Below are 22,105 nucleotides of genomic sequence, written 5' to 3'. Positions count from 1 at the left end.
CCCCCACGCCCACCCACCCCCAAAAAAAATTAAGTTTATTTTTAAAAAATATTTTCAATTTCAACAATTATTTTCTACTCTAGTAAAAATAAAAGAAATTTTTCAAAAATATTTTTCATTCATAAATCAAACATTAAAAATCTTTTTCAGAAAATATTTTCTACTCACCAACCAAACATGAGAAAATAAGTCAAAAATCAACTTGTTTTCCAAGAAAACATTTTCTAGGAAAACATTTTCCATGGAAAACATTTTCCTTCATACCAAACACACCCTATATAAACATTTCCCTTTTGTTTTACTTATTTACTATTTCTTAATATTTCAGTATTTTAAACGAAGAAAAGATTATATGACTTGTAATAATGTCATATATATTTTATTTACATTAAAGTATTATATATGTCACTAATGTATTATCAAGTTAACAAGATCTTCTAACTTTAAAATATATTATTTTAAATTATTTCGAGTTCTTTTTTTAAAAAAAAAAAACTCACAACAAATGTGAAAATATGTGAATATATATGAATTATTTAAAATGTATCATTTACAAAATAAATTTTATATTCAGTAATATAGAATAAACAATTTCATTTTGTCCATACACTAAATTAAAATCTAATAACTACAAAAAAAAAATGTAACATTAATTTAAAGTCCTATTATTTATGTACGTATACATATTTTTTTGAAATACAACTATTGCACATTAATTCTTTAATTATAACATTATAAATTCTATTAGTTATTACTTATATTGCAAACGTTATTCACACACTTTAACATTCTTTAGTTATAATATTATGAATTATCATAGTCATTACATTAATTATTTCTATCTTTTATCTTTTCTTACAATAACTTTTGACCAATAATTTTTCATAATATTATACTGCTTGTTGACACCTAATTTTGATCCTCCTCGATAGGAATTAATTCACGAGCTTCTTAATTTTTCAAACGATTTAGAATAATTAACTTTATATAATTCAAATTAGTTTCAAGGTTAATTTAAGTAATTTCGGTCGACTTTTATAGCATTTTTGAATAATAAATATATTTCATATAGTTATTTATGTGACTAGTTCATTTTATAAATATTTGAAAATCGTACAAAAGATTTCTACTTTGTTGAAATAAATATTTTATTAAGTAAGTTTTAGTTTGAATTATAGTTTTACTTTTTTGAACTAATTAGTTTGTGTTTAAATCAATTATTTTATAGTTAACCAATTCGACCCCAATACCTTCTCTATAAAAAGCTTGTGTTCCTCCTCAGTGAAAAAAAAAGGAGAAAGGATTAAGAGTTCGCTAAGTGTTGAAAAAGGGAAGAAATATATCTAAATCAAAAATCTTTAAAACTGTGATCTGGGCTCTCGCTTGTTTTTGTCTTGTTCGTTCGAGTTTTTCGGAGTCATGTTTCGGTGGAAGAATCGCTGCCCTCCTCAGCTCGTTCGTTTTAGGTCGCTGCTCCAAGAAAGGTGATATTTTTCATCCTTCGTATTACACTTCAATATTAGTTGTTGATTGAGTCTTGTTTATTTTCTATTTTTCAGTAGTTAGTTTTTTTTATTTATTTATGCTTTCTCAACTTTGGGAACATTAAGAACGGAATATAATTGGTTGAGCTTTCCCCTGGGTTGATGTTCTTTATAATTAAATGTGCATTTGATGGTTCATATCTATTTTAATGTAGATTGATTTTGGTTGTAGAGCTCGAGCAATCCCTCTCCATTTAAAGTACCCGTATACAATGGCAAAATAATTTGATCTCGTCCTTGTGCATTAGTAGAAGCTCAAGCTTGGTTGTTTACTATTTTAGCATGATTTTAGTTACTACCACACTCGTGAGTTTATACTTCTTTCCTCAGAATCTTTACTCATGAGTTCCATCGAGTTTATCTGCCATATTTTAGCTTAGGAACTGCTATAGCAGATTATGTTAGACAAATTGCTACTATGTCAATAATGCATCATGGTACAATTTAGGAATTTAAATACAGCCATAACTACTCTTTTCCTTCCCCTTCATTGATTATTGTGCCATTCAAATTAACATAGACTGTTATTTTCGACTCGTGATTCAGCGAACATTCTACTTGTGTTTAATAAGGGACCATTTGACTATGGAAGATTTTGTCCCATTTGTTGGTATACCATTTGATTGAGGTTCCAGAATCTGGAATTTATACACTAGCTTTGCCTATCATTGAGACCATTTGAAATTTTGTCTAATCATGTTATGCAGAATCTGGAATTTATACACTAGCTTTGCCTATCATTGAGACCATTTGAAATTTTGTCTAATCATGTTATGCTTGTAAATACAATTTCTGTTGCAAGAATGGTAAGGATGCATTCTGTGTACATCTAAGACCAACAGCATGTCTCTATTCTCATTCCTATCACATGATTAACTCTTTTATACATCTTAAAACATCTATATGTGTGTTTTTTTTTTCTTTCATTTGGTGTTGGAGTATGGTCTTGATAAAGAGTCAAATATTTGATAGCCTATTTGTCTACAACAATTTTAGTATGTTGGTTTAGTAAGTTGACACTATAAACATCCTCTTGTATTTAAGACTATGTAGGTAATGACATCCTTAGCACTATATATATGGCCTAATTTGATTTTGATAAATTTAGGATTAGTACAGTTCTTTATCTTTAGATGTATGTTGAATATGTAATCTTTATCAGTCGATGTTCAAAGTTCATTGTGATGCTTTATTGATTTTATTTTTTTTAATTTTCTTTTACTCTCTGATCATTTGAAAATATTGCATTGGCATATAGTGGATATTTGAAGAGAGCTATTTTGTCAAGAGTATTAATGCCCTTATTCATTCTGTTAAAACCTTGTTGTTGCCGTTCTTTAAGACTTGCTCCTTATTAAGATAGTGTTATAGGGTCAATTCTTAAAATTAGTATATCCATGTTGGTTAGTCCATTTTACATTAATTAGATTAAGCATGAATTTTGGAATACCAATAGATTCAAAATCAGTTGATGAAACTTGGCATGTAGCTTTGATAGGGCACCACCATGAGACTTAGTTTTATTTAAAAAATGTGTCGTGTGAATACTCGTTTTTGATAAATATAGTAAATTTCCTTAATTAGTTTGTCTGTTTAGTCAATGATATCATGTTTTGTCTTGTATCTTACTTTCTTACATTCAATCGATTGCACATTTAATTATTGTTTATGCCAATTCTAATTTCTTATCACCCTTTTTTATTGCATGCGAAATATATCCGAGTCCTCATGGGCTTCCACCCTCTCGTTGCGTTTCGATGAATGGGCCATAGGGGCCCAAATTTTTCTTTTCTTTGAGTCAGCCGGGTCATCCGAATAGGGTTGTACAAGGGCTAGAAATTGCAAACAAGTCTCAGAAAGCTGAAAACAGGCTGAGATACAACATGTATACATTGATATACATTGGTATGCACTCATATACAGGTCAAAAACACAGGAATACAGGGCTGGAGTAAAATATAGGGGTTTGGAAGTAGGAGATACACGGAAAGAGCTGATATACATGCCGATATACACTGATATACATTAGCTGTATATCAAACACGGGTTTTGGTTAAACCCCAAAAAGTAGCAACGAATTTGGCCCAAGAAAGGACCAAATTCAACTTCTCTCCGTTACTCTTAAATTATTTAATTGCGATTACTTATTATTTGTTGTTTAACTCTAACTTTAGCATTTTTAATTAACTTAATTAGATTCCCCAAAAGATGAGTTATTTTATTTGTGTTGGTTTAAATCTAATATATTTCACGTTGTTGTGTTCACTTACTTTATTAATCAAATATTGATCGAATTTTATATTTTAATTAAGTTAAATCTTTGAGCTTAAAAAGATATGTTTTAAGGCCGCTTCACTTGATCACATCTTATTTTTAAAGTTGTTAAGTTAAAGTATTTTTCTCAAATAAACTTTAAAAAATGTTAGTCAAAATCCTTTTCAATTAATTAATTAATATATATATATATATATATATATATATATATATATAATATTAGTCATTTTCTCAAAAAGGTTAGTTAAAACTTTTGTTCTTCAATTACTTTAATAAATTGATTTAAATTATTATTTTAAAATGAATTAAATAAATTCTAATTAATCTAGTTTTATTGATATTTCAATCACTTGTATTTCGTGTCAAATGTTTCATTTTGGACCCCTTTCTCTAACAAATAAAAAAATGAAATAAAATGTGTCATCTATTTAGCTATTTTTCTCAAAGTTAATCAAATAAATTGTAAGTTATTATTTTCTATGCTAAATCTTTATTTTTTCTAAAAACAGTCAAATACATTTTAGTCAAGTCTCAGGTCAACCGCATGTTAGCGGACACTTTGAATGCTTAAACCCTTCTCGAAGTGTAAATTGAACCCCGAACCCTCTTTGGTATTTTGAAATGATTTTTTCTGTTTAAATCTTTAGAAATTATAAGTTTTCTTAATTTCTTTAAAAAATTAAGTGGCGACTCTTTCTAAGTATTTCTCAAATTGTTTTATACTTAGAATATTTCAAAAAGTGATTTTTCTGAATACAGTAAAATTACGGCACTACACCGCTCCTATATATGTGATAACACGATGTTGTTATTTTTCCTTGGACGGATCATGTTTGGTTGAATAAATTGAAAATCATTCACAAGTATATGAACTATATCTGTGTTGTGGGTAAGATAAATGTTTTATTTAAAAATATATGTAAAAGGAAAAATGACTTAATTTTCGAAAAACCGATTAAACTTATAATTTAAGAGAAATCGGATTTCCCAAAAGAACAGAGTCGCCACTTAATTTTTAGTAAAAATCAAGAAAAAATACCTACGGTTTTCAAAAGATTTAAACAGATAAAATCAATTGAAAACGGGTTCGAAGTTCAATGTACATTTCGAGAAGGTGTTAGGCCCTCGGAATGCCCGCTAACTCGCGGTTGACCGACGATTTGACCAAAAATGATTTTGACTAATTTTGAAATTTTAACTTAAGTAAAAGAATTCATTTATTTTAACTAATTATTTTTTAACTTAACTAAGTACAAGAACTCGTTCACTTTAACTAATTTTTTGAAAACTTTAACTAAGTAAAAGGACTCATTTACTTTAACTAATTTAATTTAACTGAGTAAAAAAAAGCTTATTTATTCAAACCAACTTTTTTGAAATTTTAACTAGGTAAAAATGACTCATTTATTTTGACTTTTTTTTGGAAATTTTGACCAAGTAAAACTCATTTTTTATGACTTATTTTGAAATTCTAACTAAATAAGAGAACTTACTTATTTTAACTAATTTTGAAATTTTAATTAAGTAAAAGAGCTCATTATTTTAAGCTACTTATTTATTACTATTATTAGTCTTTATCATTTTATTTATCTAAAGGGAAATGAACTAGAGGGGAATTTTCTAAGGGGAAATAATTTAAGCGTTGATAAGACTAATATTAAAATAAAAACTAAGTAATAAAATATATATCTTTAATTCGAAAATAAAATGAAATGACCATTCTTGGGGAATTTAATCAAATTAAATCATAAGATAATCAAAACGTTAGTCAAATATAACAAAATAAATAAGAGTAGGGAGAGGAATATCAAATTTGGGCCTTTGGCCCAAATTTTAGACTTGCTGAAATTCCCTTGGGTTTTTGGCCCCCATTCCTTTCAAGAAACCTGTGTATACGCTTTGTGTATATCCCTGTATACGGGCCGTATTTCGGGTCCGTATTCTGCCTTTTTTCTGAAATATTAGTTGTTGACCTGTACGCCTGTATTTTTTGTATATTCCAGCCCGCAACTTCGGTTTTCCACCTGTATATCACTGCGTTTTGACTGTATATCATTGTATACAGCAACTGTATCAACTCTTTTTCCAATTTTTCAGAACATGAAAACTCTTTTTTCATCCCCGATTTACACTCCGAAAACCTGCATTTTTATTTCTTGTCGGCTGACTTGAAAGGAAAGGACTCGAGCCTCTACGGCTCCCTCGAAAATGCGGGGAAGGAGATAGGAGTTCATGGTGAACTCGGGTAGATTTCACATGCAAAAGAAATGGACGTAAGCAAGGTTCATAAAAGTTTGAAAATGATAAATAAAAATAGAAAAAAAAATGATGCCATAGAACAGTACACAACATAATATACCACTGTTAATGTCAAAGTTGCTATCCTATATTCGTCCATTTCGAGAGGTATTAAATGAAGTAATTTAATTTTCACATAACCAAATGAACTTGGAGCTATACCAACATAGTCACTTTAACAATAAATATAATTTCATATGAACAAACCAATGCTACTACAACATATTAGGAAGCACCACCCAAATCAGGTCAAAATAAAATGAAATAAATAAACCCCCTGGAGGCAGTAACTAACAAAACTGATGGCAAAATGCACTTCAAACAAGCTTGATTTAGCTAGGGAAATTAGTGGGGCATATCATCTTACGAATTCAACTAGGCAAAGAAAAAAAAATAAAGTAAAAATAAAATGGAAACCTACTGGACGAATGTTTAATAATTAACCACGCTTACATAGGCTTAATGCAAGAAAATAAAGCTCCAAGTGAACATTTGGTTCGGATGACAAAATTCGATGTTATACTAGACCAAGTGAATACCAAATAAATTCAAAACGGGGTAGTGCGAATCGAACAGAATAGGTGGGTAGACGAATAGAAACTAAGGTAGACACGAGACTTAAAACATTTATGAACTTTAAACAAACTAGAACCTGAAATTTGAACTTATACCGCAACGATTCGCAACCAGATTTTTGCCAATGAAGAGAAAAAGTGAAACGATGCTATAGTAAATAGGAAGTTGAGTTGAACGAGCATGAGAGAATATCAGATTAAGATCAAAATGTATCCCTAAGCAGCAGAGAAAATAAGCATGTGTCCCAAGCCATTCAAACAAACAACAATACTATACTCCATTGAAACGATCGAACATCAAAAACTCAAACATAAAGACTACATGTATTTAAGAATGTATCTCGTGTTCTAACATCAAAATCATAACCCAAGGAATCAAAAATTGTGCTATAGTCGAGGTACTACTAGTTTGAAACAAGTGAGCATGAGGCCATCTTAACAACAAAGCTTAAAACGAACCGCTAAAGCGAAAACACTTCACTTAGAATGGAATAAACATCAAAAGGTTGATTTATGCTAAACTATACTCAAAAAAACATGATGGGAGTAAAATTTAAACATATAGAAGCCTAAAAATAACTCTGAAACTCAGAAGCCAAAGAAACGAGAGATATACTAAATGCACATAAGAAAACACAAAGGAAAATCACTGGAATATGTATTTTTTATCATATGATATAGGACTGTAACAAAAGGGAGAATGGAAGAAATGTTACCTTATTTCGGGCAGGGAACTGAGACGAGAACGAGAAAGGACGAACTCTTCCACCACACGATTTCCGCTTGAAGCAATGAACCAAAAAATCCAAGCAGAATGTTGGACCCGAACACTGAAAACTAATTATCCTTTCTGGTTCCTTAGGCGTATTTTTGTGTATATTTTTAGCGATTTCTTGCTTAAGTTGTTCTCTGCTCTATTGCTAAAAGAAAAAAAATCCAACTCCCCCCTCCCAACAGTGAACAAGGGAAGCCTTTATAGAATGAAACTAGGGTAGAATTTGAGAGGGAAACGAGTTAAAAACGGGCAGAAACGAGGCCCATTCCAAAATTCAAAACTTGAAAATCTTTCACAATTTGGGACGAACACCTTTTTCTGCAATTTCGCCCCATTCCGGAAGAGGAAAGGGGAGATGGACGCTCTACAATCAACTCCTCGTCCTTGAGAAGCTACGTGGCTCGATCCAAAGCTGTAAGGATGATTGCGCGTGCTGCTGCGACTGTCAATTGAAAGGGATGGGGGGAAGAAGACAATGAGGGGCGTCATACTGTTCTGTTTCTATTTTGACATTCTCAACGTGAAGGATTTGGAATCCTCTGTTGAAGAGATTTGGGCCGGGTACGGGTACAGAATTGAATAGGAAGAATGGGCTGGAGTTAGTTGGTTGGGAATTGGAAGTGGGCCTGCGTTGTTGAGATCTGGAAATGCTGGCAAATTTAAAAAGAAAGGCCCAAATTGATCTTTTTAAGCTAAACATGTGAATTGGATTTAAGGTTTTGACCATATAGGTCTAAACCATAGCCAATTGGGAATTAAGGGTATAGCCAATCTTAGTTAATTAGGATAGATTCGGCTAGAAGTCAAATAAGACGGGTTAATATAATTAATTTACGAGCTTCTTAATCTTAACGAAGTAAAATAATTAACTTAATTATAAACTAATTACTTAACTCAAAATTGTAAACTATTAGATAACTAAACAAACTAACCAAATATCTAATTAAACAAAATCTTTTTGAGACGATTTTCCAATATTTATAAAATATACTAATTATATACATAATTATATCAAAGACATATTATTATTTAAAAATTATAACAAGTGATAAACTATTTGAAACAACTTGCAAATTATTCTATCATATTTTATTTTATGTTTTCGAAATTTCTAAAATTAATTACGTTAAAACATTTGAAAATTAAGAAGCTCGAAATTAATTATTATCGGGGAGGGTCAAAATTAGGTGTCAACAATAAACAGGTGATTATATATATGATTTCACAGATAGAATATATTTTTAAATTTTAATTTTTAGTTTTATCGGTAAAAAAAAGAAACCTTTCTCAGTTATCTATTGACAGTCAGATAACTATCTTTGATTTATGTAACAGTCAATCGAGAAGTCAAATATGAGAGCCAACAACAAGAACATCATCTATTATGTTATAACTTATAAAATAAAAATTAATATACAAAAAGTAGTTCTAAAAAATAATATGTAGTTATTCTCTTCACATATTCATATGACATCTAAACAGTTTAACGTGGAATACACGTGCAAAACACATATGGTTAGATTACAAGAAAAATACACAAAACTATCGTCTATAAGGTTATATTACAAAGATACGACCAATAACATGATTGAACCTTATCAAATTGAAATAAATATATGCATTATTGCATTTAACTAATAATTTTTTTCATTGACCATTTTCATAGGTCTGCGTGAATAAGAGATATATATGATGATCCACATTGAACATTCACAAAAGAATCTGCAATATTATTTTATGCAAAACTTATTATTCAAGTCTTCGCTTAAATAAGCAATACTATTTACTATAACATATATTTTATGAATTAATAATCACGTGAAATAATTAATTAAGTGGAGAACAAATAGCTTTGTAATACTTTATTATGTGATTTTATATTTTTTTGTTTATTTGATAAGATTGAATAAACAATTAGGCTATTTTAATAGTTTTACAACTTATAGGATTCTTATGTTTATGAGAAAATATACAACACAAAAATTTCATATCGCATGTCCAAACAAAACTTTAACTTCATCTCATGATTCCATATTGTGATCATATCATGATTTCATATCGCATGGCCAAACGGACCCTTAATGTTGAGGGTAAAACATGAAAAAAAATTGTCTTTTCTTGATATGTCAAAAGTGACAACTAAAAATGAAAATTTATTTTAGGAATAAGTGACAAGTAAAAGTGAACGAAGGAAGTACTATTATTTTCTTAATGTATGTATCGAATCCAAATATGACAAATAAATGTGAACAAAAAAAAGTAAATGTTTGGATTAAGGGCTCCATCATAATTTGCTTAAGTTTGAATTTATATTATCAGCGATCGATATAGATAATGAATATAAAAAGTTGATTGTCAGCTAATTTAAGCATCCCCAAACTAATACCTGTACCTACATAAATCTTTTGTATATTCAACTCCGCGTAGATACGAATTATTGGAGTAACAAACAATTAGTTGTGCTTTGACGTTTCCTAATTACTTAAACAATACTGAAAGTACACTAATCAATTATCACAGGATCTGTGATACACAAATCTAAAAATTGTAGACAAATAATTTTATAGTTATTTTTTATCTCTTGATTTGTCTAATTTATTTTAATTTGGATCAATCATGTTTTTAATAATGGCTTCGTAAGATTGTCTACAATTCTTTGAGATATTTTATTAAATATTTAAAGCCGAAACTAATTAGATTATTAAAGAATTAAAAAATTATTAGTATTTAACTTTGAATATGTTCTAAAGGTAACAATCACTGTAATATTGATTTTGTAATTAAAAGTATTACGAAATATTATATAACTAAAAGATGATAATCTAATTGGAATATTCAATGAAGTGAAGTCCTAAATTTTATTTTTAAATACATTTAGAATAATTTTGAAAGTTTAGGTAACAATTGACTATATTGAAAAAGTTTTTAAAATTATAATCAATAAGGAGAGTTTTAAACAATTGTATTGTTAGATAACAAACAATAATTTATATAAGTTTATTCTAATTATTAAATTAAAATTAGTTACCATATATTTTAAGCATTTATGAGGATAAAATATATTAAAAACTAAATAAACATAACACTCTTTTCCAAATTTTGGTTTATATTCTTGACCTAATGTTTGAGGGGAGGTCAAATGCATCTATCAAAGTTCTCCAAATTGAAGATCAATTTTCAAATGTCACTTTCAACAAGAACAACAACATACACACAATGTAATTTCATGCAATTTCACAAGTGAGGAAACCAAAGATTTTCAAAATATAAATGTATTTACTATTAAAATAGAAATGTTAAGATAAAACTAGTATCAAGTAATAATATTCTAATGACACCAGAGAACAATTCAATTCTTGTTCAAAAATAAAAAATCGCCATCGCAATTAATCATGATGATGAAATGATAACTCATAGAATTTTCTAAACATCTGGGCTGGTATGCATTATGAACTCTTTATAAGAATAATTACAATTCAACGTAGATAAAATCCAAAATTCTTAGTAGATAAGATCGATTCTAACGCAAATTTGAATTTAAAAGGAATGACAGAAGAAGATATGATAGTTCCCAGACTGGTGAGAGAAATGTGGTATGTAATATTATATTTTACCTGTGTTAATGTGTTGAGCTAATAAATATAAATTTTTTAAAAGTAAATATCTAAAACCCCTAAATTAGTTTTGTCAAATTGAACAAATCATGGGTTGTTGTTATATCATTGAATGAGTATTGAATTATACTTTTTTTTCCCTTCAAATACTTGTCATGTTCTTTCTGTTCTTTGTAAGAGTTAATTTGGTCGAATTTCAAATTTAAATTGAATTAGATAATTTAATATTTTAAAATTTATATGCTCAAAAATTATATAAAAATTATTATAAATTATAATTATTTTTACATTAAATATGATGAAAAAATATTTATCAAAATTTACATGACCCTACAAAATGAAATGTGAGACATGAAAATGCCATCACTCTCTTTATAGCGTGTACAAGATAAATTCGTATGACATTTACATTACTTTTTAAAAATTAATTTTCTTTTCTTTACTTCCGGTAGACTCAGATAAAAAGACGTAACCTTTTAACATGTCCCAACATTTTATATTAACTATGTTTAATGTTCAAACTTCAATTGGGTTTATTATTATTGATGAGTAAATTTTATTTTAATTTGCAATTTAAAAAAAAAAAAAATTCTTGAATAGGGAATGGAAAAAATGGGGAGAGATTTTAAGATCGGAAATCTAATCTTCACGGATAAGGTGAAAGTTCAAGTATCAACCAATTGAGCTATCAAGATTTTCTATGTAAATACAAGATTCATATAAAAGTTACTAAATTTTCAAAAACTCACTTCGTATACACTGGATCCTCTCCTACTCATGAAATGTATTATCCATTTTGGCCAGCAAGCCTTGCAAATTTGTCTTGTTTATGTCATCATCAAACCTAAAAGCATATACCATATGAATTTATGTTATTATAAAACTATTCATTTTCCACTTTTATTTTGATGTGTTATTCGTTCTAAGGTACAACACTTCCTCTTTTTTGTGGAAGCTTGTTAGTCTAGAAGTCTGTCAATCTCTTTTTCGGCAAAGTACTCTTGTGACTTGTGAGGTCATCCTCTTATATAACGTGAAGTCATTATCTAAAGGCTAACAATAACTTCTTTTTTAATCCAAATTCGTGCATATTGAACTACAGGTATGAACTATGAAGTGTTAAATAATTTGGATCACAATATTGAAATATAAATCTATGGAACAAATTATTGAGCACTGAGTAATTAGGAAGGAAATGAAAACAAAACACATTTACGATTACTTTAAGAGAGAGAATTTATTTAGAGTAACAAACAATAAGTTGTGCTTTGACGTTTCGTATTACTTAAAACAATACTGAAAGTACGTACACTAATCAATTATCAAACAGGATCTGTGAAACAGCAAATTCAACTCCAAAAATAAAAAAAATGACTGTTAATTAGTTTCAGCTAGCATATACATAATCAGATGATTAAGCACCAAAATTTTAGAAGAGCTTTGTCTATTTTAATCTCCAAAACAAATAGAGTAAACAATTGATTGCAATGCTTTGTCTATGTATAATAATTAAGTTTACATCTCTTGTGTTGCAAGAGGAAAAAAATATTAAAATCAGAGAGAGAATTCAAAATCTTATAAGCTCTAGCTAATATGCTGCATCTTCATATCATAAATAATTGTTCAATCGAGAAGTGACATGAAAAAATGCATCTTCGTTGCAGGGTATTGTGAGAGCGCCCATTGGATGTTGAAACCCGAATTCTTCCTCTGCTTTCTGAAGCAATTCTTGGAACGAAGTGTGATTTAAGTATGCAATTGGAATTACGTATCGTTTCTTCTCTGTTTCTCCAACGTAAACTGCAAAATATCCTTTTGGTACATCTGATATTTGATTTCGAGTAACAACAGATTGCAATTTGTGGAATTGCTTCACACCAGAAATCATAGATAGCAAACGAATGGCCATGTTTTTTGATATTGAAAGTAGGTAGATTAACTTTGGTGTTTTGATTGAAGTAAGTGAACTGGATGTTGAGATTGAGTAATTAACTTGTTGTGAAGTTTGAAGTTTTGGAAAAGTTAGTATGTATTTATATAAGCAAGGTTACATGTTTTGCCACCGAAAATCAGCTGTTATTATGGACTATCTCACATGGCTATGCTAATATTATTACCTCAATTAAGAATAGCCAATTACTCTGACTGAATATATCAATCAGTCAGAGGTGGCTAATTATTTGTAAAGTGTATGATGCCTTGGAAATAGAGTAACAACACATGCATGTGAATTTTAGCTTCTTCTATGCACAAACTCTGGAAAAGGTTATTAGTAAATGTAACATTAATTCATTTAAATTACTGAGGTAATACTTTTCTATTTGTTGTGGTGATGGATGAGTTGACGCGGTCTATTCAGGAGAAGGTACCATGGTGTATGTTATTTGCGGATGACATAGTACTGATTGATGAGACGCAGTACAGAGTTAATGCGAGGCTGGAGGTGTGGAGACAAACGCTGGAGTCCAAAGGGTTCAGGTTGAGTAGGACCAAAACTGAATATTTGGGATGCAAATTCAGTGATGCGGTGGATGAGGCAGATGGGGAAGTGAGACTGGACACACATATTATCCCCAAGAAAGAAAGTTTTAAGTATCTTGGGGCTGTAATCCAAAGAAATGGTGACATAGACGGTGATGTCACACATCGCATTGGGGCGGCTTGGTTGAAATGGAGGCTTGCCTCTGGAGTCTTGTGTGATAAGAAAGTTCCACCGAAACTTAAAGGTAAGTTCTACAGAGTGGTAGTTAGACCGGCCTTGTTGTATGGAGCGGAGTGTTGGCCAGTCAGGAACTCACATGTTCAAAAACTGCCTGTTGCGGAGATGAGGATGTTGAGATGGATGTGTGGGCACACTAGGAGCGATAAGATTAGGAATGAGGTTATCCGGGAGAAGGTGGGAGTGGCCTCTGTGGTGGACAAGCTGAGGGAAGTGAGACTGAGATGGTTTGGGCATGTGAAGAGACGGTGCACAGACGCCCCAGTGAGGAGGTGCGAGGGGCTGGTTGTAAAGGGTACGCGGAGGGGTAGAGGTAGGCCTAAGAAGTATTGGGGAGAGGTGATTAGACAGGACTTAGCTCAGCTTCGCATTACCGAGGACATGACTCTAGATAGGAAGGAGTGGAGGTCGCGTATTAAGGTTGAAGGTTAGTAGGGCTAGCGTGTTGTCTTCCCGTGCGAGGGTTTTGGTTGGTAGCGTTTGTAGTAGTCCTAGCCTTGATCTTGTAGTTCTTGTCTGTGATCGTATAGTCTTGTGTCGTTTACTGAGTTTCACCTCTCACTTTATTTTCTTGATGTTATTGTCTCCGTTGTTGACTATGCACTTTTCTCTTATTGGATACTATGTCATATATAATGTTTCCTCTTATTTTTCTTGGGTTGTTGTACTTGAGCTGAGGGTCCTCCGGAAACAGCCTCTCTACCTCCACGAGGTAGTGGTAAGGTCTGCGTACACTCTACCCTCCCCAGACCCCACTTAGTGGGATTTCACTGGGTATGTTGTTGTTGTTGTTGTACTGAGGTAATAACATCAAGGGTCCATAGCTCAGTGGTAGAGCATTTGACTGCAGATCAAGAGGTCACCGGTTCGAATCCGGTTGGGCCCTTCATTTATTTTTTAGTAAAAATTGGGTGTAAATTTTAGTAGTAGATTTATATATCAATAAAAATTATTGTGTCTAGGCGGATTCTTTAAAACTGATTCGCCTCAAGATACAGTGGACAGTTTGTGCCAAAACAACAACATCTTGGCCCCTAAAGTATTGATGTTGCCTTCTCTAAGTAATTATCTCACAGTATAAATCGATAACAATCTGTATTCTAAAATTGAACTAAAATATAAGAATTATATAGCACTAAAATATCATATAAGTTAATTTAAATATCATATAATTGATATTTGATTTTTACAAAAATTGCAAGACAAAATTTAAGAATTTGAATAACATGCCCATAATTGGATATCAAGTTATTCAAATTTCTTATTTTTATGCCTAGCATTATCATAATTATAGAACTACTCTTAGTTCTATTTCATATTAATCTAACGATTAAATTTTCTTATATATTATTCTAACAAGAGGATAGTACGGATAGGATAAGAGGATTTATGATTTTAAATAATTTAAATGATGCTAAAAATTATAATTGTCAAATTTAGACAATGGGTCATAAATATTAGTATACTATAAGGCTAAATGTTAACATCCTCTCAAATACACTTTTAATAATATTTAATAATAATTTAAAATTTAAAATTTTCAATAAATCAATATTTACAATTATATTTATCAACTAAGTTACATTCCAGTTAACTAGCTAGTCGAAAATATATATTTATATATGTATAGTTTTCTTGAGTAACAAATTATATGAAAGTAGTCAACAGGATTTCGATCCTAAATTATGTGAACGAACACACATGAATTCTGTATTAAAGGGATTATAGCCTAAACAAACCAATGATTATTTCTTAAAATATTGATGAACTAATTAATGGACCAGATCCAGCTAGTACCTGTATGTATGCATACATTTGTTTTTCTACATTTAATCCTCCGCGTAGCATATATATATATATATATTATTTATTTATTCAAGCATTAAGTTTCTACGAAAAATTCGCCCAAAGGGAATATACAGAAAGGTCAAAGCACAATATACTTATAATCGAAAGAGGAACGAGCAGTATGTAAACTTTATAATTGAAGGATGAATTAATGCATAAATCTTGTTACTTATCAAAATCTTTAGAGAATCTGTGGCACAGATCTCATAAATTAAAAAATTTAACAAAATCAGAGTTGACTTGGTAGAATTAAGTAATATTCAGTTCATTTAAATAAAACTGAGCTGAAATTATTAATTTGTTAATGTGGAGAAACTCAACTTGCCGCACCGTACCTTTAAATTAGGCTAGATGAACATTAATATATACATTTCACTGTAAATATTCCTTGCACATAAAGAAATAGAACATGCACCAACTCCTGCCCCTAAATAATTCCGTCAAAGATTCATCTCATCAATTGACTAAGGAGTTACTCCCTTCATTCCATATTAATTGAATTATTGAGATATTTTTCATTTTTCAAATTAACTTAATTGTTCAGTTTCCAAGACTGCATTTTGAGTGTTTTTTCATTTTTACCCTTCATTAGTTAGTATTAGAATTAGAATTAGTGATTAATTAATATTTAGTTATTTTAATCATAAATTTAACAATAATTAATAAGGGTAAAAATGGAAAACTATGTTCAATTTATGTCTTAATCTACTTTTCTTAAAGGGTGTGAAACATCTCAAAAATTCAATTAATATGGAATGGATGGAGTATAATAAATGGTGAATTAATTACTACTTTCATGCTATTATTTTTCCGTTTTAATATGTTTGGGTTAACTTAACTCGGATGAAATTTAAGAAACTAAAGAAAGATTAAGTCTTCTAATCTTAAACTAATAAGGGTAATGTATTAAAATGCCATTTAAATTTTTTGATTTTATTTATGTAGGTATGATGTTATAACTATAGAAACTGATATTCTTTTTCTAAATAAAATACTAAAAAGAAAAATAAGATAAACAAATTGAAGAAAAAATAACAATTAACTATATTATTATATGTAACTTTTTATAAGTAATTACATATTATATATATATAGTTAGTGTATATAGAACTTACACTCTTTATAATTAACTTGATATGATTTTTCTAATAAAATATGTTTTTTTAAAGAAATCATAAATAAATTCTACTATAATCGCAAATTCCTTGGTCGTCCCTGTTGAATTGACATATTTTTTAAACAAATTTTAATTAAAGGTGTATTCTACCCCACTAACTTTATTTGATAATATTTTGAAAATTTTAAATTTACAATTACTATTTTATATTATTATTTAATATAAAAAATAGTTTGAAAAGAAGTAATAAAACACTCCTAATTTACAAAAATTGTCAAACAAGGGAGTACTTATTTCTTCTCATTCCGGGGGGTTACGCAAAGAGCACATGTCCTTAATTAGAGGTACATGCATTTGAAGTCTTTTCTTTTTCTTTTTTAGAAGTTATAGAGTCGATTTTTAAAACCTACATTTTTAATATGATTATTTTTCATTCAAAACAATCCGAAATCTCTAAATAAAATAAAAGAACTACGACCATCGACTCAGGTTGGTCATGCCCTTAAAAAAAAAGGATTGGTCATGCATTTGAAAAGTATTTAATTAAGTATATTTTTTGCGCAAATTAGTGTGTATTTCCAACTCCAAATATTTTTTAATTGTGTAGAAGTATCTCACAATGAGGTTCTTTCTCTTTTCCCCTCTTTTTGCGTGTGTTCAACTTCTCATCACATGGATGTGACGCGACAATGTAAGATCATTAATTACTTCTGATTTCTTTAATGGGATTTGATTGAAAATATAATGATTAAATTAATTAATTTTTTCTATGAATTTAAATATAATTTTAAAAAAATATTTATATAAAACTGTGATTAAAAATTTATCTTTTGATTCTTAAAATAGTACGCAAGTAACTTGATCACATAATATAAAACAGAGGAATAATTTGATTTATGAAAGGTCAAAATTATGCATCTTTATTTTGTCTCTATTAAAAGTCATACTCCTTAATGATTAGTTTACCTAATTCACTTTAATGATGATCTTATTCTTTACCTAGATGACAGCCTAATATGTGCTCCTTTTGTATCGAATAATTCATTGTATTTTTTATACTTTACTTAAAATAAAATATTAATTATAGGATTTTTCTTTTTATATTATTTTATTCTTATTCATGTCTTGCAATATAATTTTCCTTCATTGAATATTTATTTTATTTATATGGTATTGAAGTAATATAGTCTACAAAAACAATTACAATTGAGAATAAAATTTTTAAAAAATAGGAGTAATAAATAATTTGAGCAATAATAACAAGTAATTTGAGAAAGGGAGGGAATAATATATAGGGGAATTTTGGAATTCCATTTGATTGTAATTTGTATGGCAAGGCTTTGTACATACAGTTACCCCCTTTCTAAGGGGGAAAAAAATGATGAAAGGGAAAACACTAATTAATCTCTACTATAATCTGTCACTAATATAATTGCTTCTTCATAAGGAATTGTTCAATCGAGAAGTGACATGGAAAAATGCATCCTCATTGCAGGGTATTGTGAGACCGCCCATTGAATGTTGAAATCCAAATTCTTCCTCAGCTTTCTGAAGCAATTCCTGGAACGAACTGTGATTCAGGTATGCAATTGGAACTACGTATCGTTTCTTCTCTGTTTCTCCAACGTAAACTGCTAAATGTCCTTTTGGTACATCTGATATTTGATTCCAAGTAACAACGTGTAGTTTATGAAATTGCTTCAAACTTGATGGTAAACGAATAATACCCATCACTAGATCTTTGATTTTGAAGATAAGTTTTGATATTTGATGGATTGGAACTTGTTGAGTGAGAGGAATAATTTTATGCACTGAAGGTGTTTGATGATTTGACTGACTTGTTGTAGTCTATATTTATAGAGGCTGCTTGCAAATTGCAATATGTTGCGTGCCACGGCAGGTCAATTGGTTCCATGTGAGAGAGGCCCTACTTCACATGCTAAGTTGATATAAGTAGTGCGGTATGGGTTGTAAATTGTAATAGTTCCAATGCGTGTTGCATCGTAAATAGGTGTTCTTATAATGGAAAAATATACGTATAAGATTTTAATGTACGGAGCGCCTGCAAGGTTCTGGAACTTGCGCAAAGACTAGAGTAAAGAGCTAAGACTGTAGCACACACTAGTAGAGGTGCCAAATGAGCAGACTTTTGTCAAATGAGTTAGATCAATGAATGAATTAAATAAAGGTTATAATTCAACATGAACTAACCTTTTGTATAGTGATAGCAAATGTAATTTTTCTAAAAATACTAGTTTTAATTTCGTATATTTGGATTGCACCTTGACTGATCATGTTGCACTATTTTGAAACAGTAATTTGATAAGTTGTTTTGAATATTCTGTTGAGATAAATAGGTCATTACTCAACGCGTTCAAACTTAGATGGATTGAGCGGATTATATTTTGACACCTCTTAAGTTTTGGCCAAACTAATTAGTTAGGACTTTGAACTAATTAGTTGCCAATTTTAGGGAGAACAATGGTCCTTTTGGAACATGAATACAATTACTTGAAGAGTTTGTTCTACTCTACCATCCACTCGTTTTTATCTATTCCTGAATTTTGGTGATGACGGATGGCCATAAGAAGGTTATATCTATACCGCTATTCTCCCATTGTTTCCACTTTAGACATGTATATGTTTATCCATATATATATATATATATATATATGTATATTATTGTTTGTGCCAAAAATAAAAATAAAAAATAAAAATAGTATCACAACATGGGCACTTTGGCCATGCTTCCTTCTTGTGATCTTGTCGTTGGTGATTGGTGAATTAAGTTAAGAGTCCTTAGAAGTACATGTCTAAAGATAATATTTGGTGCAAATTCCAACCTCTAAATTCATTGGCTTACAAGCTTTTTTTACATGGAAGTAACTGCCCACGTTCATGTGATTTTGGTAATGCTAAGCCATTATTTCCACTTGTGCTAATTATTATCGGTGTTGAATTCTCTAATTAGGTTTCCAACTAGTGGCAAATGGCAACTTGAATGAAAATAGTAGTATTTCTATGAGTAGTAACTTTACTCCGTTATTTAAATGATAAAATGTATAAGTACTTAAATTTTTACTCCGTAGGATACGTGAAAATATATATTTTGAGTGTGAGATTCGAACTCAAAATTTCTATATGTTTTTATATCATATTGAATCGTCTAATAACTTATAAGTATATATTAGGTTCTGAACAAGAAAGGAAATATCTTGACCACTACTTCAATATAGAAGTGCTTTGACATCTTCTATACTAAATTTGTGACCCAAATCTAGACAATTGAACAAGCTCACCATACTGAACTTTTGAACTTTAATCTTTTGTGCAAAACTAATTTCTGTCCACAATTTATGCTTGTGGTCAACAAAAACATTTGCCTAGTGAATTTTCCGAAACAAGGATATATTTTCTTTTAAAAAATTAAGTGGGGTCAAAAAAATCAAGGCCACCTCTTTTAGGGTGACTTGTGAACTAAACCCCAAATTGGTTAGTATATTTATTGTTCCTTATGCTAAGTGTTTCTTCATTTTTTTTTTATTTTTTTTTTTTGGTTTCGCAAATGGTGTTTGAAGCCCGTATTGGAGTTTTGTGTAAATTCGGATCGTGCACTGTAGCTTCAACATGATTTTCTCCATATTCAGGGCTAAAAATCTCATCACTACCCCAGAACCCATGTTGGTACTTGGTACTAAGTATTCCTTCTTGATAATAAAACAGAATGGTTGCTAACTAGGTTAAGTTCAACTGACAGGTTGTTCTAAGATTTCAATTTATTGAGGTTTAAGGTTCGAGGACAATGAAGAATGTTAAAAAAGAAAAATTGATTGTATATTTTGCTTTCCAATCCTCTGAACAATATTAACCAGAGGAAAACTTTGAAGATATTAAATTTACAGCTCTTGCATGACAAGAGGAAAAAAAATAATCAAAATAAAAGAAAGAAGACTTGTTCATATCATAAACAATTGTTCAATCGAGAAGTGACATGAAAAAATGCATCCTCATTGCAAGGTATTGTGAGACCGCCCATTGAATGTTGAAACCCGAATTCTTCCTCTGCTTTCTGAAGCAATTCCTGGAACGAAGTTTGATTCAAGTATGCAATTGGAACCACGTATCGCTTCTTGTTGTCTGTTTCTCCTACGTAAACCGCAAAATGTCCTTTTGGTACATTATTTGAAATTTGATTCCTCATAAGAACAGAGTGTAGTTTGTGGAATTGCTTCACACTTGAAATAATGGATGGCAAACGAATAATACCCATAACTAGATACTGTTATGACTGAAAACTGCTACTTATTGTGAAGAATAATCCACTTTAAGGTGTTGGATAATTTGACTGACTTGTTCTGGTTCTCTGAAGTTTGTAAATTTAAGGTTAATATTTATAGTGATGTGCTTGCAGGTCAGTTGTCCTTGTGGACTATATAATTGATGGCATGTGAAAAAGGGCCTACTTCACATGGCTTTTAATGGTCCCAATTCCCCAATTGATCAGCATAGTGATGAGGGTGTCCATAAAGTGGTAAATATATTTACCACTATTCTCCCATTGTTTCCACTTTGGACAATACAATATACATTATTTTTTCCTCATCAAATTGCAACTCCCATGCTGCCTTATTGTTGTTGAGGTTCTCCACGAAAGTGCAAGTCCTTACAAGTACAAGTAGTTTCTGAAGTCACTACGTATATATTTTCGAATAGGTAATAAAACTTTTGCTTTAAGCCTCCAAAAATTTGAGGCCTCGATAATATTTTCGAATAGGTAATCTCTCAGTTGATTTTGTGAAAGAGAAGACCTACATAAATCTTATTAATGTGACTTACAACAAAAGGAAATGAAAAGGACGAAAAGATAATTTCTAAATGTGAACAAAAACAAATTTCCGTATTATTAAGTTTGAACAAACCACCAAATGATTTAATTTATTAAGTAACGACTAAACAATTAATAAAATAAATTGCTTAAATTGACCAATATCCACTACCTGTCTGTATATTCTTTTTGTACATAATATAATTCTCCGCGTAAATTGGATTTTAAATTTATAAACACACATTAATTATATTCGGCATCGAGTTACTACGAAGAAGTTGCCAAAAGGAAAAGGAATTATTAGGCACATTTATGATTTTATCATAAGCCATTATTGTGTGTATCTGCAGATTATAGATGGCTCATAAATATGTTAGACTTATCCGCGTTTTTAAAGATGCTTAGATGGATTTTGTGGGAAATAAAATGAGGAATGCGAAAATAAGATAGTTTAGATATGTGAACGAAAGGTGCATTGATGCACCAATTAAGAGGTTTATATGAGAGGTTAAAAAA

At 30.1% G+C, this 22,105-nt stretch overlaps 2 protein-coding genes and 1 non-coding gene across 3 annotated transcripts; 1 reads left to right on the top strand and 2 right to left on the bottom strand.

The window, feature by feature from the left end:
* Window positions 1-12,462: 12,462 nt before the first annotated feature.
* Window positions 12,463-13,073, bottom strand: LOC125868614 (auxin-responsive protein SAUR21-like). The gene has a single exon (XM_049549236.1). The coding sequence runs from the start codon at window positions 12,987-12,989 to the stop codon at window positions 12,690-12,692; it is 300 nt and encodes a 99-aa protein (XP_049405193.1). The 5' UTR covers window positions 12,990-13,073; the 3' UTR covers window positions 12,463-12,689.
* Window positions 13,074-14,613: 1,540 nt separating this feature from the next.
* On the top strand, window positions 14,614-14,685 carry TRNAC-GCA (transfer RNA cysteine (anticodon GCA)). The gene has a single exon. It is a non-coding gene; the product is annotated as a tRNA-Cys (tRNA).
* A 3,386-nt stretch (window positions 14,686-18,071) lies between these two features.
* On the bottom strand, window positions 18,072-18,710 carry LOC125868625 (auxin-responsive protein SAUR22-like). The gene has a single exon (XM_049549240.1). It carries the CDS (start codon window positions 18,493-18,495, stop codon window positions 18,205-18,207), a length of 291 nt encoding a protein of 96 aa, XP_049405197.1. The 5' UTR covers window positions 18,496-18,710; the 3' UTR covers window positions 18,072-18,204.
* Window positions 18,711-22,105: the final 3,395 nt, after the last annotated feature.

This window comes from Solanum stenotomum, chromosome 1, assembly GCF_019186545.1.
Source record: "Solanum stenotomum isolate F172 chromosome 1, ASM1918654v1, whole genome shotgun sequence".
Taxonomy (NCBI): Eukaryota; Viridiplantae; Streptophyta; class Magnoliopsida; order Solanales; family Solanaceae; genus Solanum; species Solanum stenotomum.
This window is presented reverse-complemented; position numbering and strand designations above follow the sequence as displayed.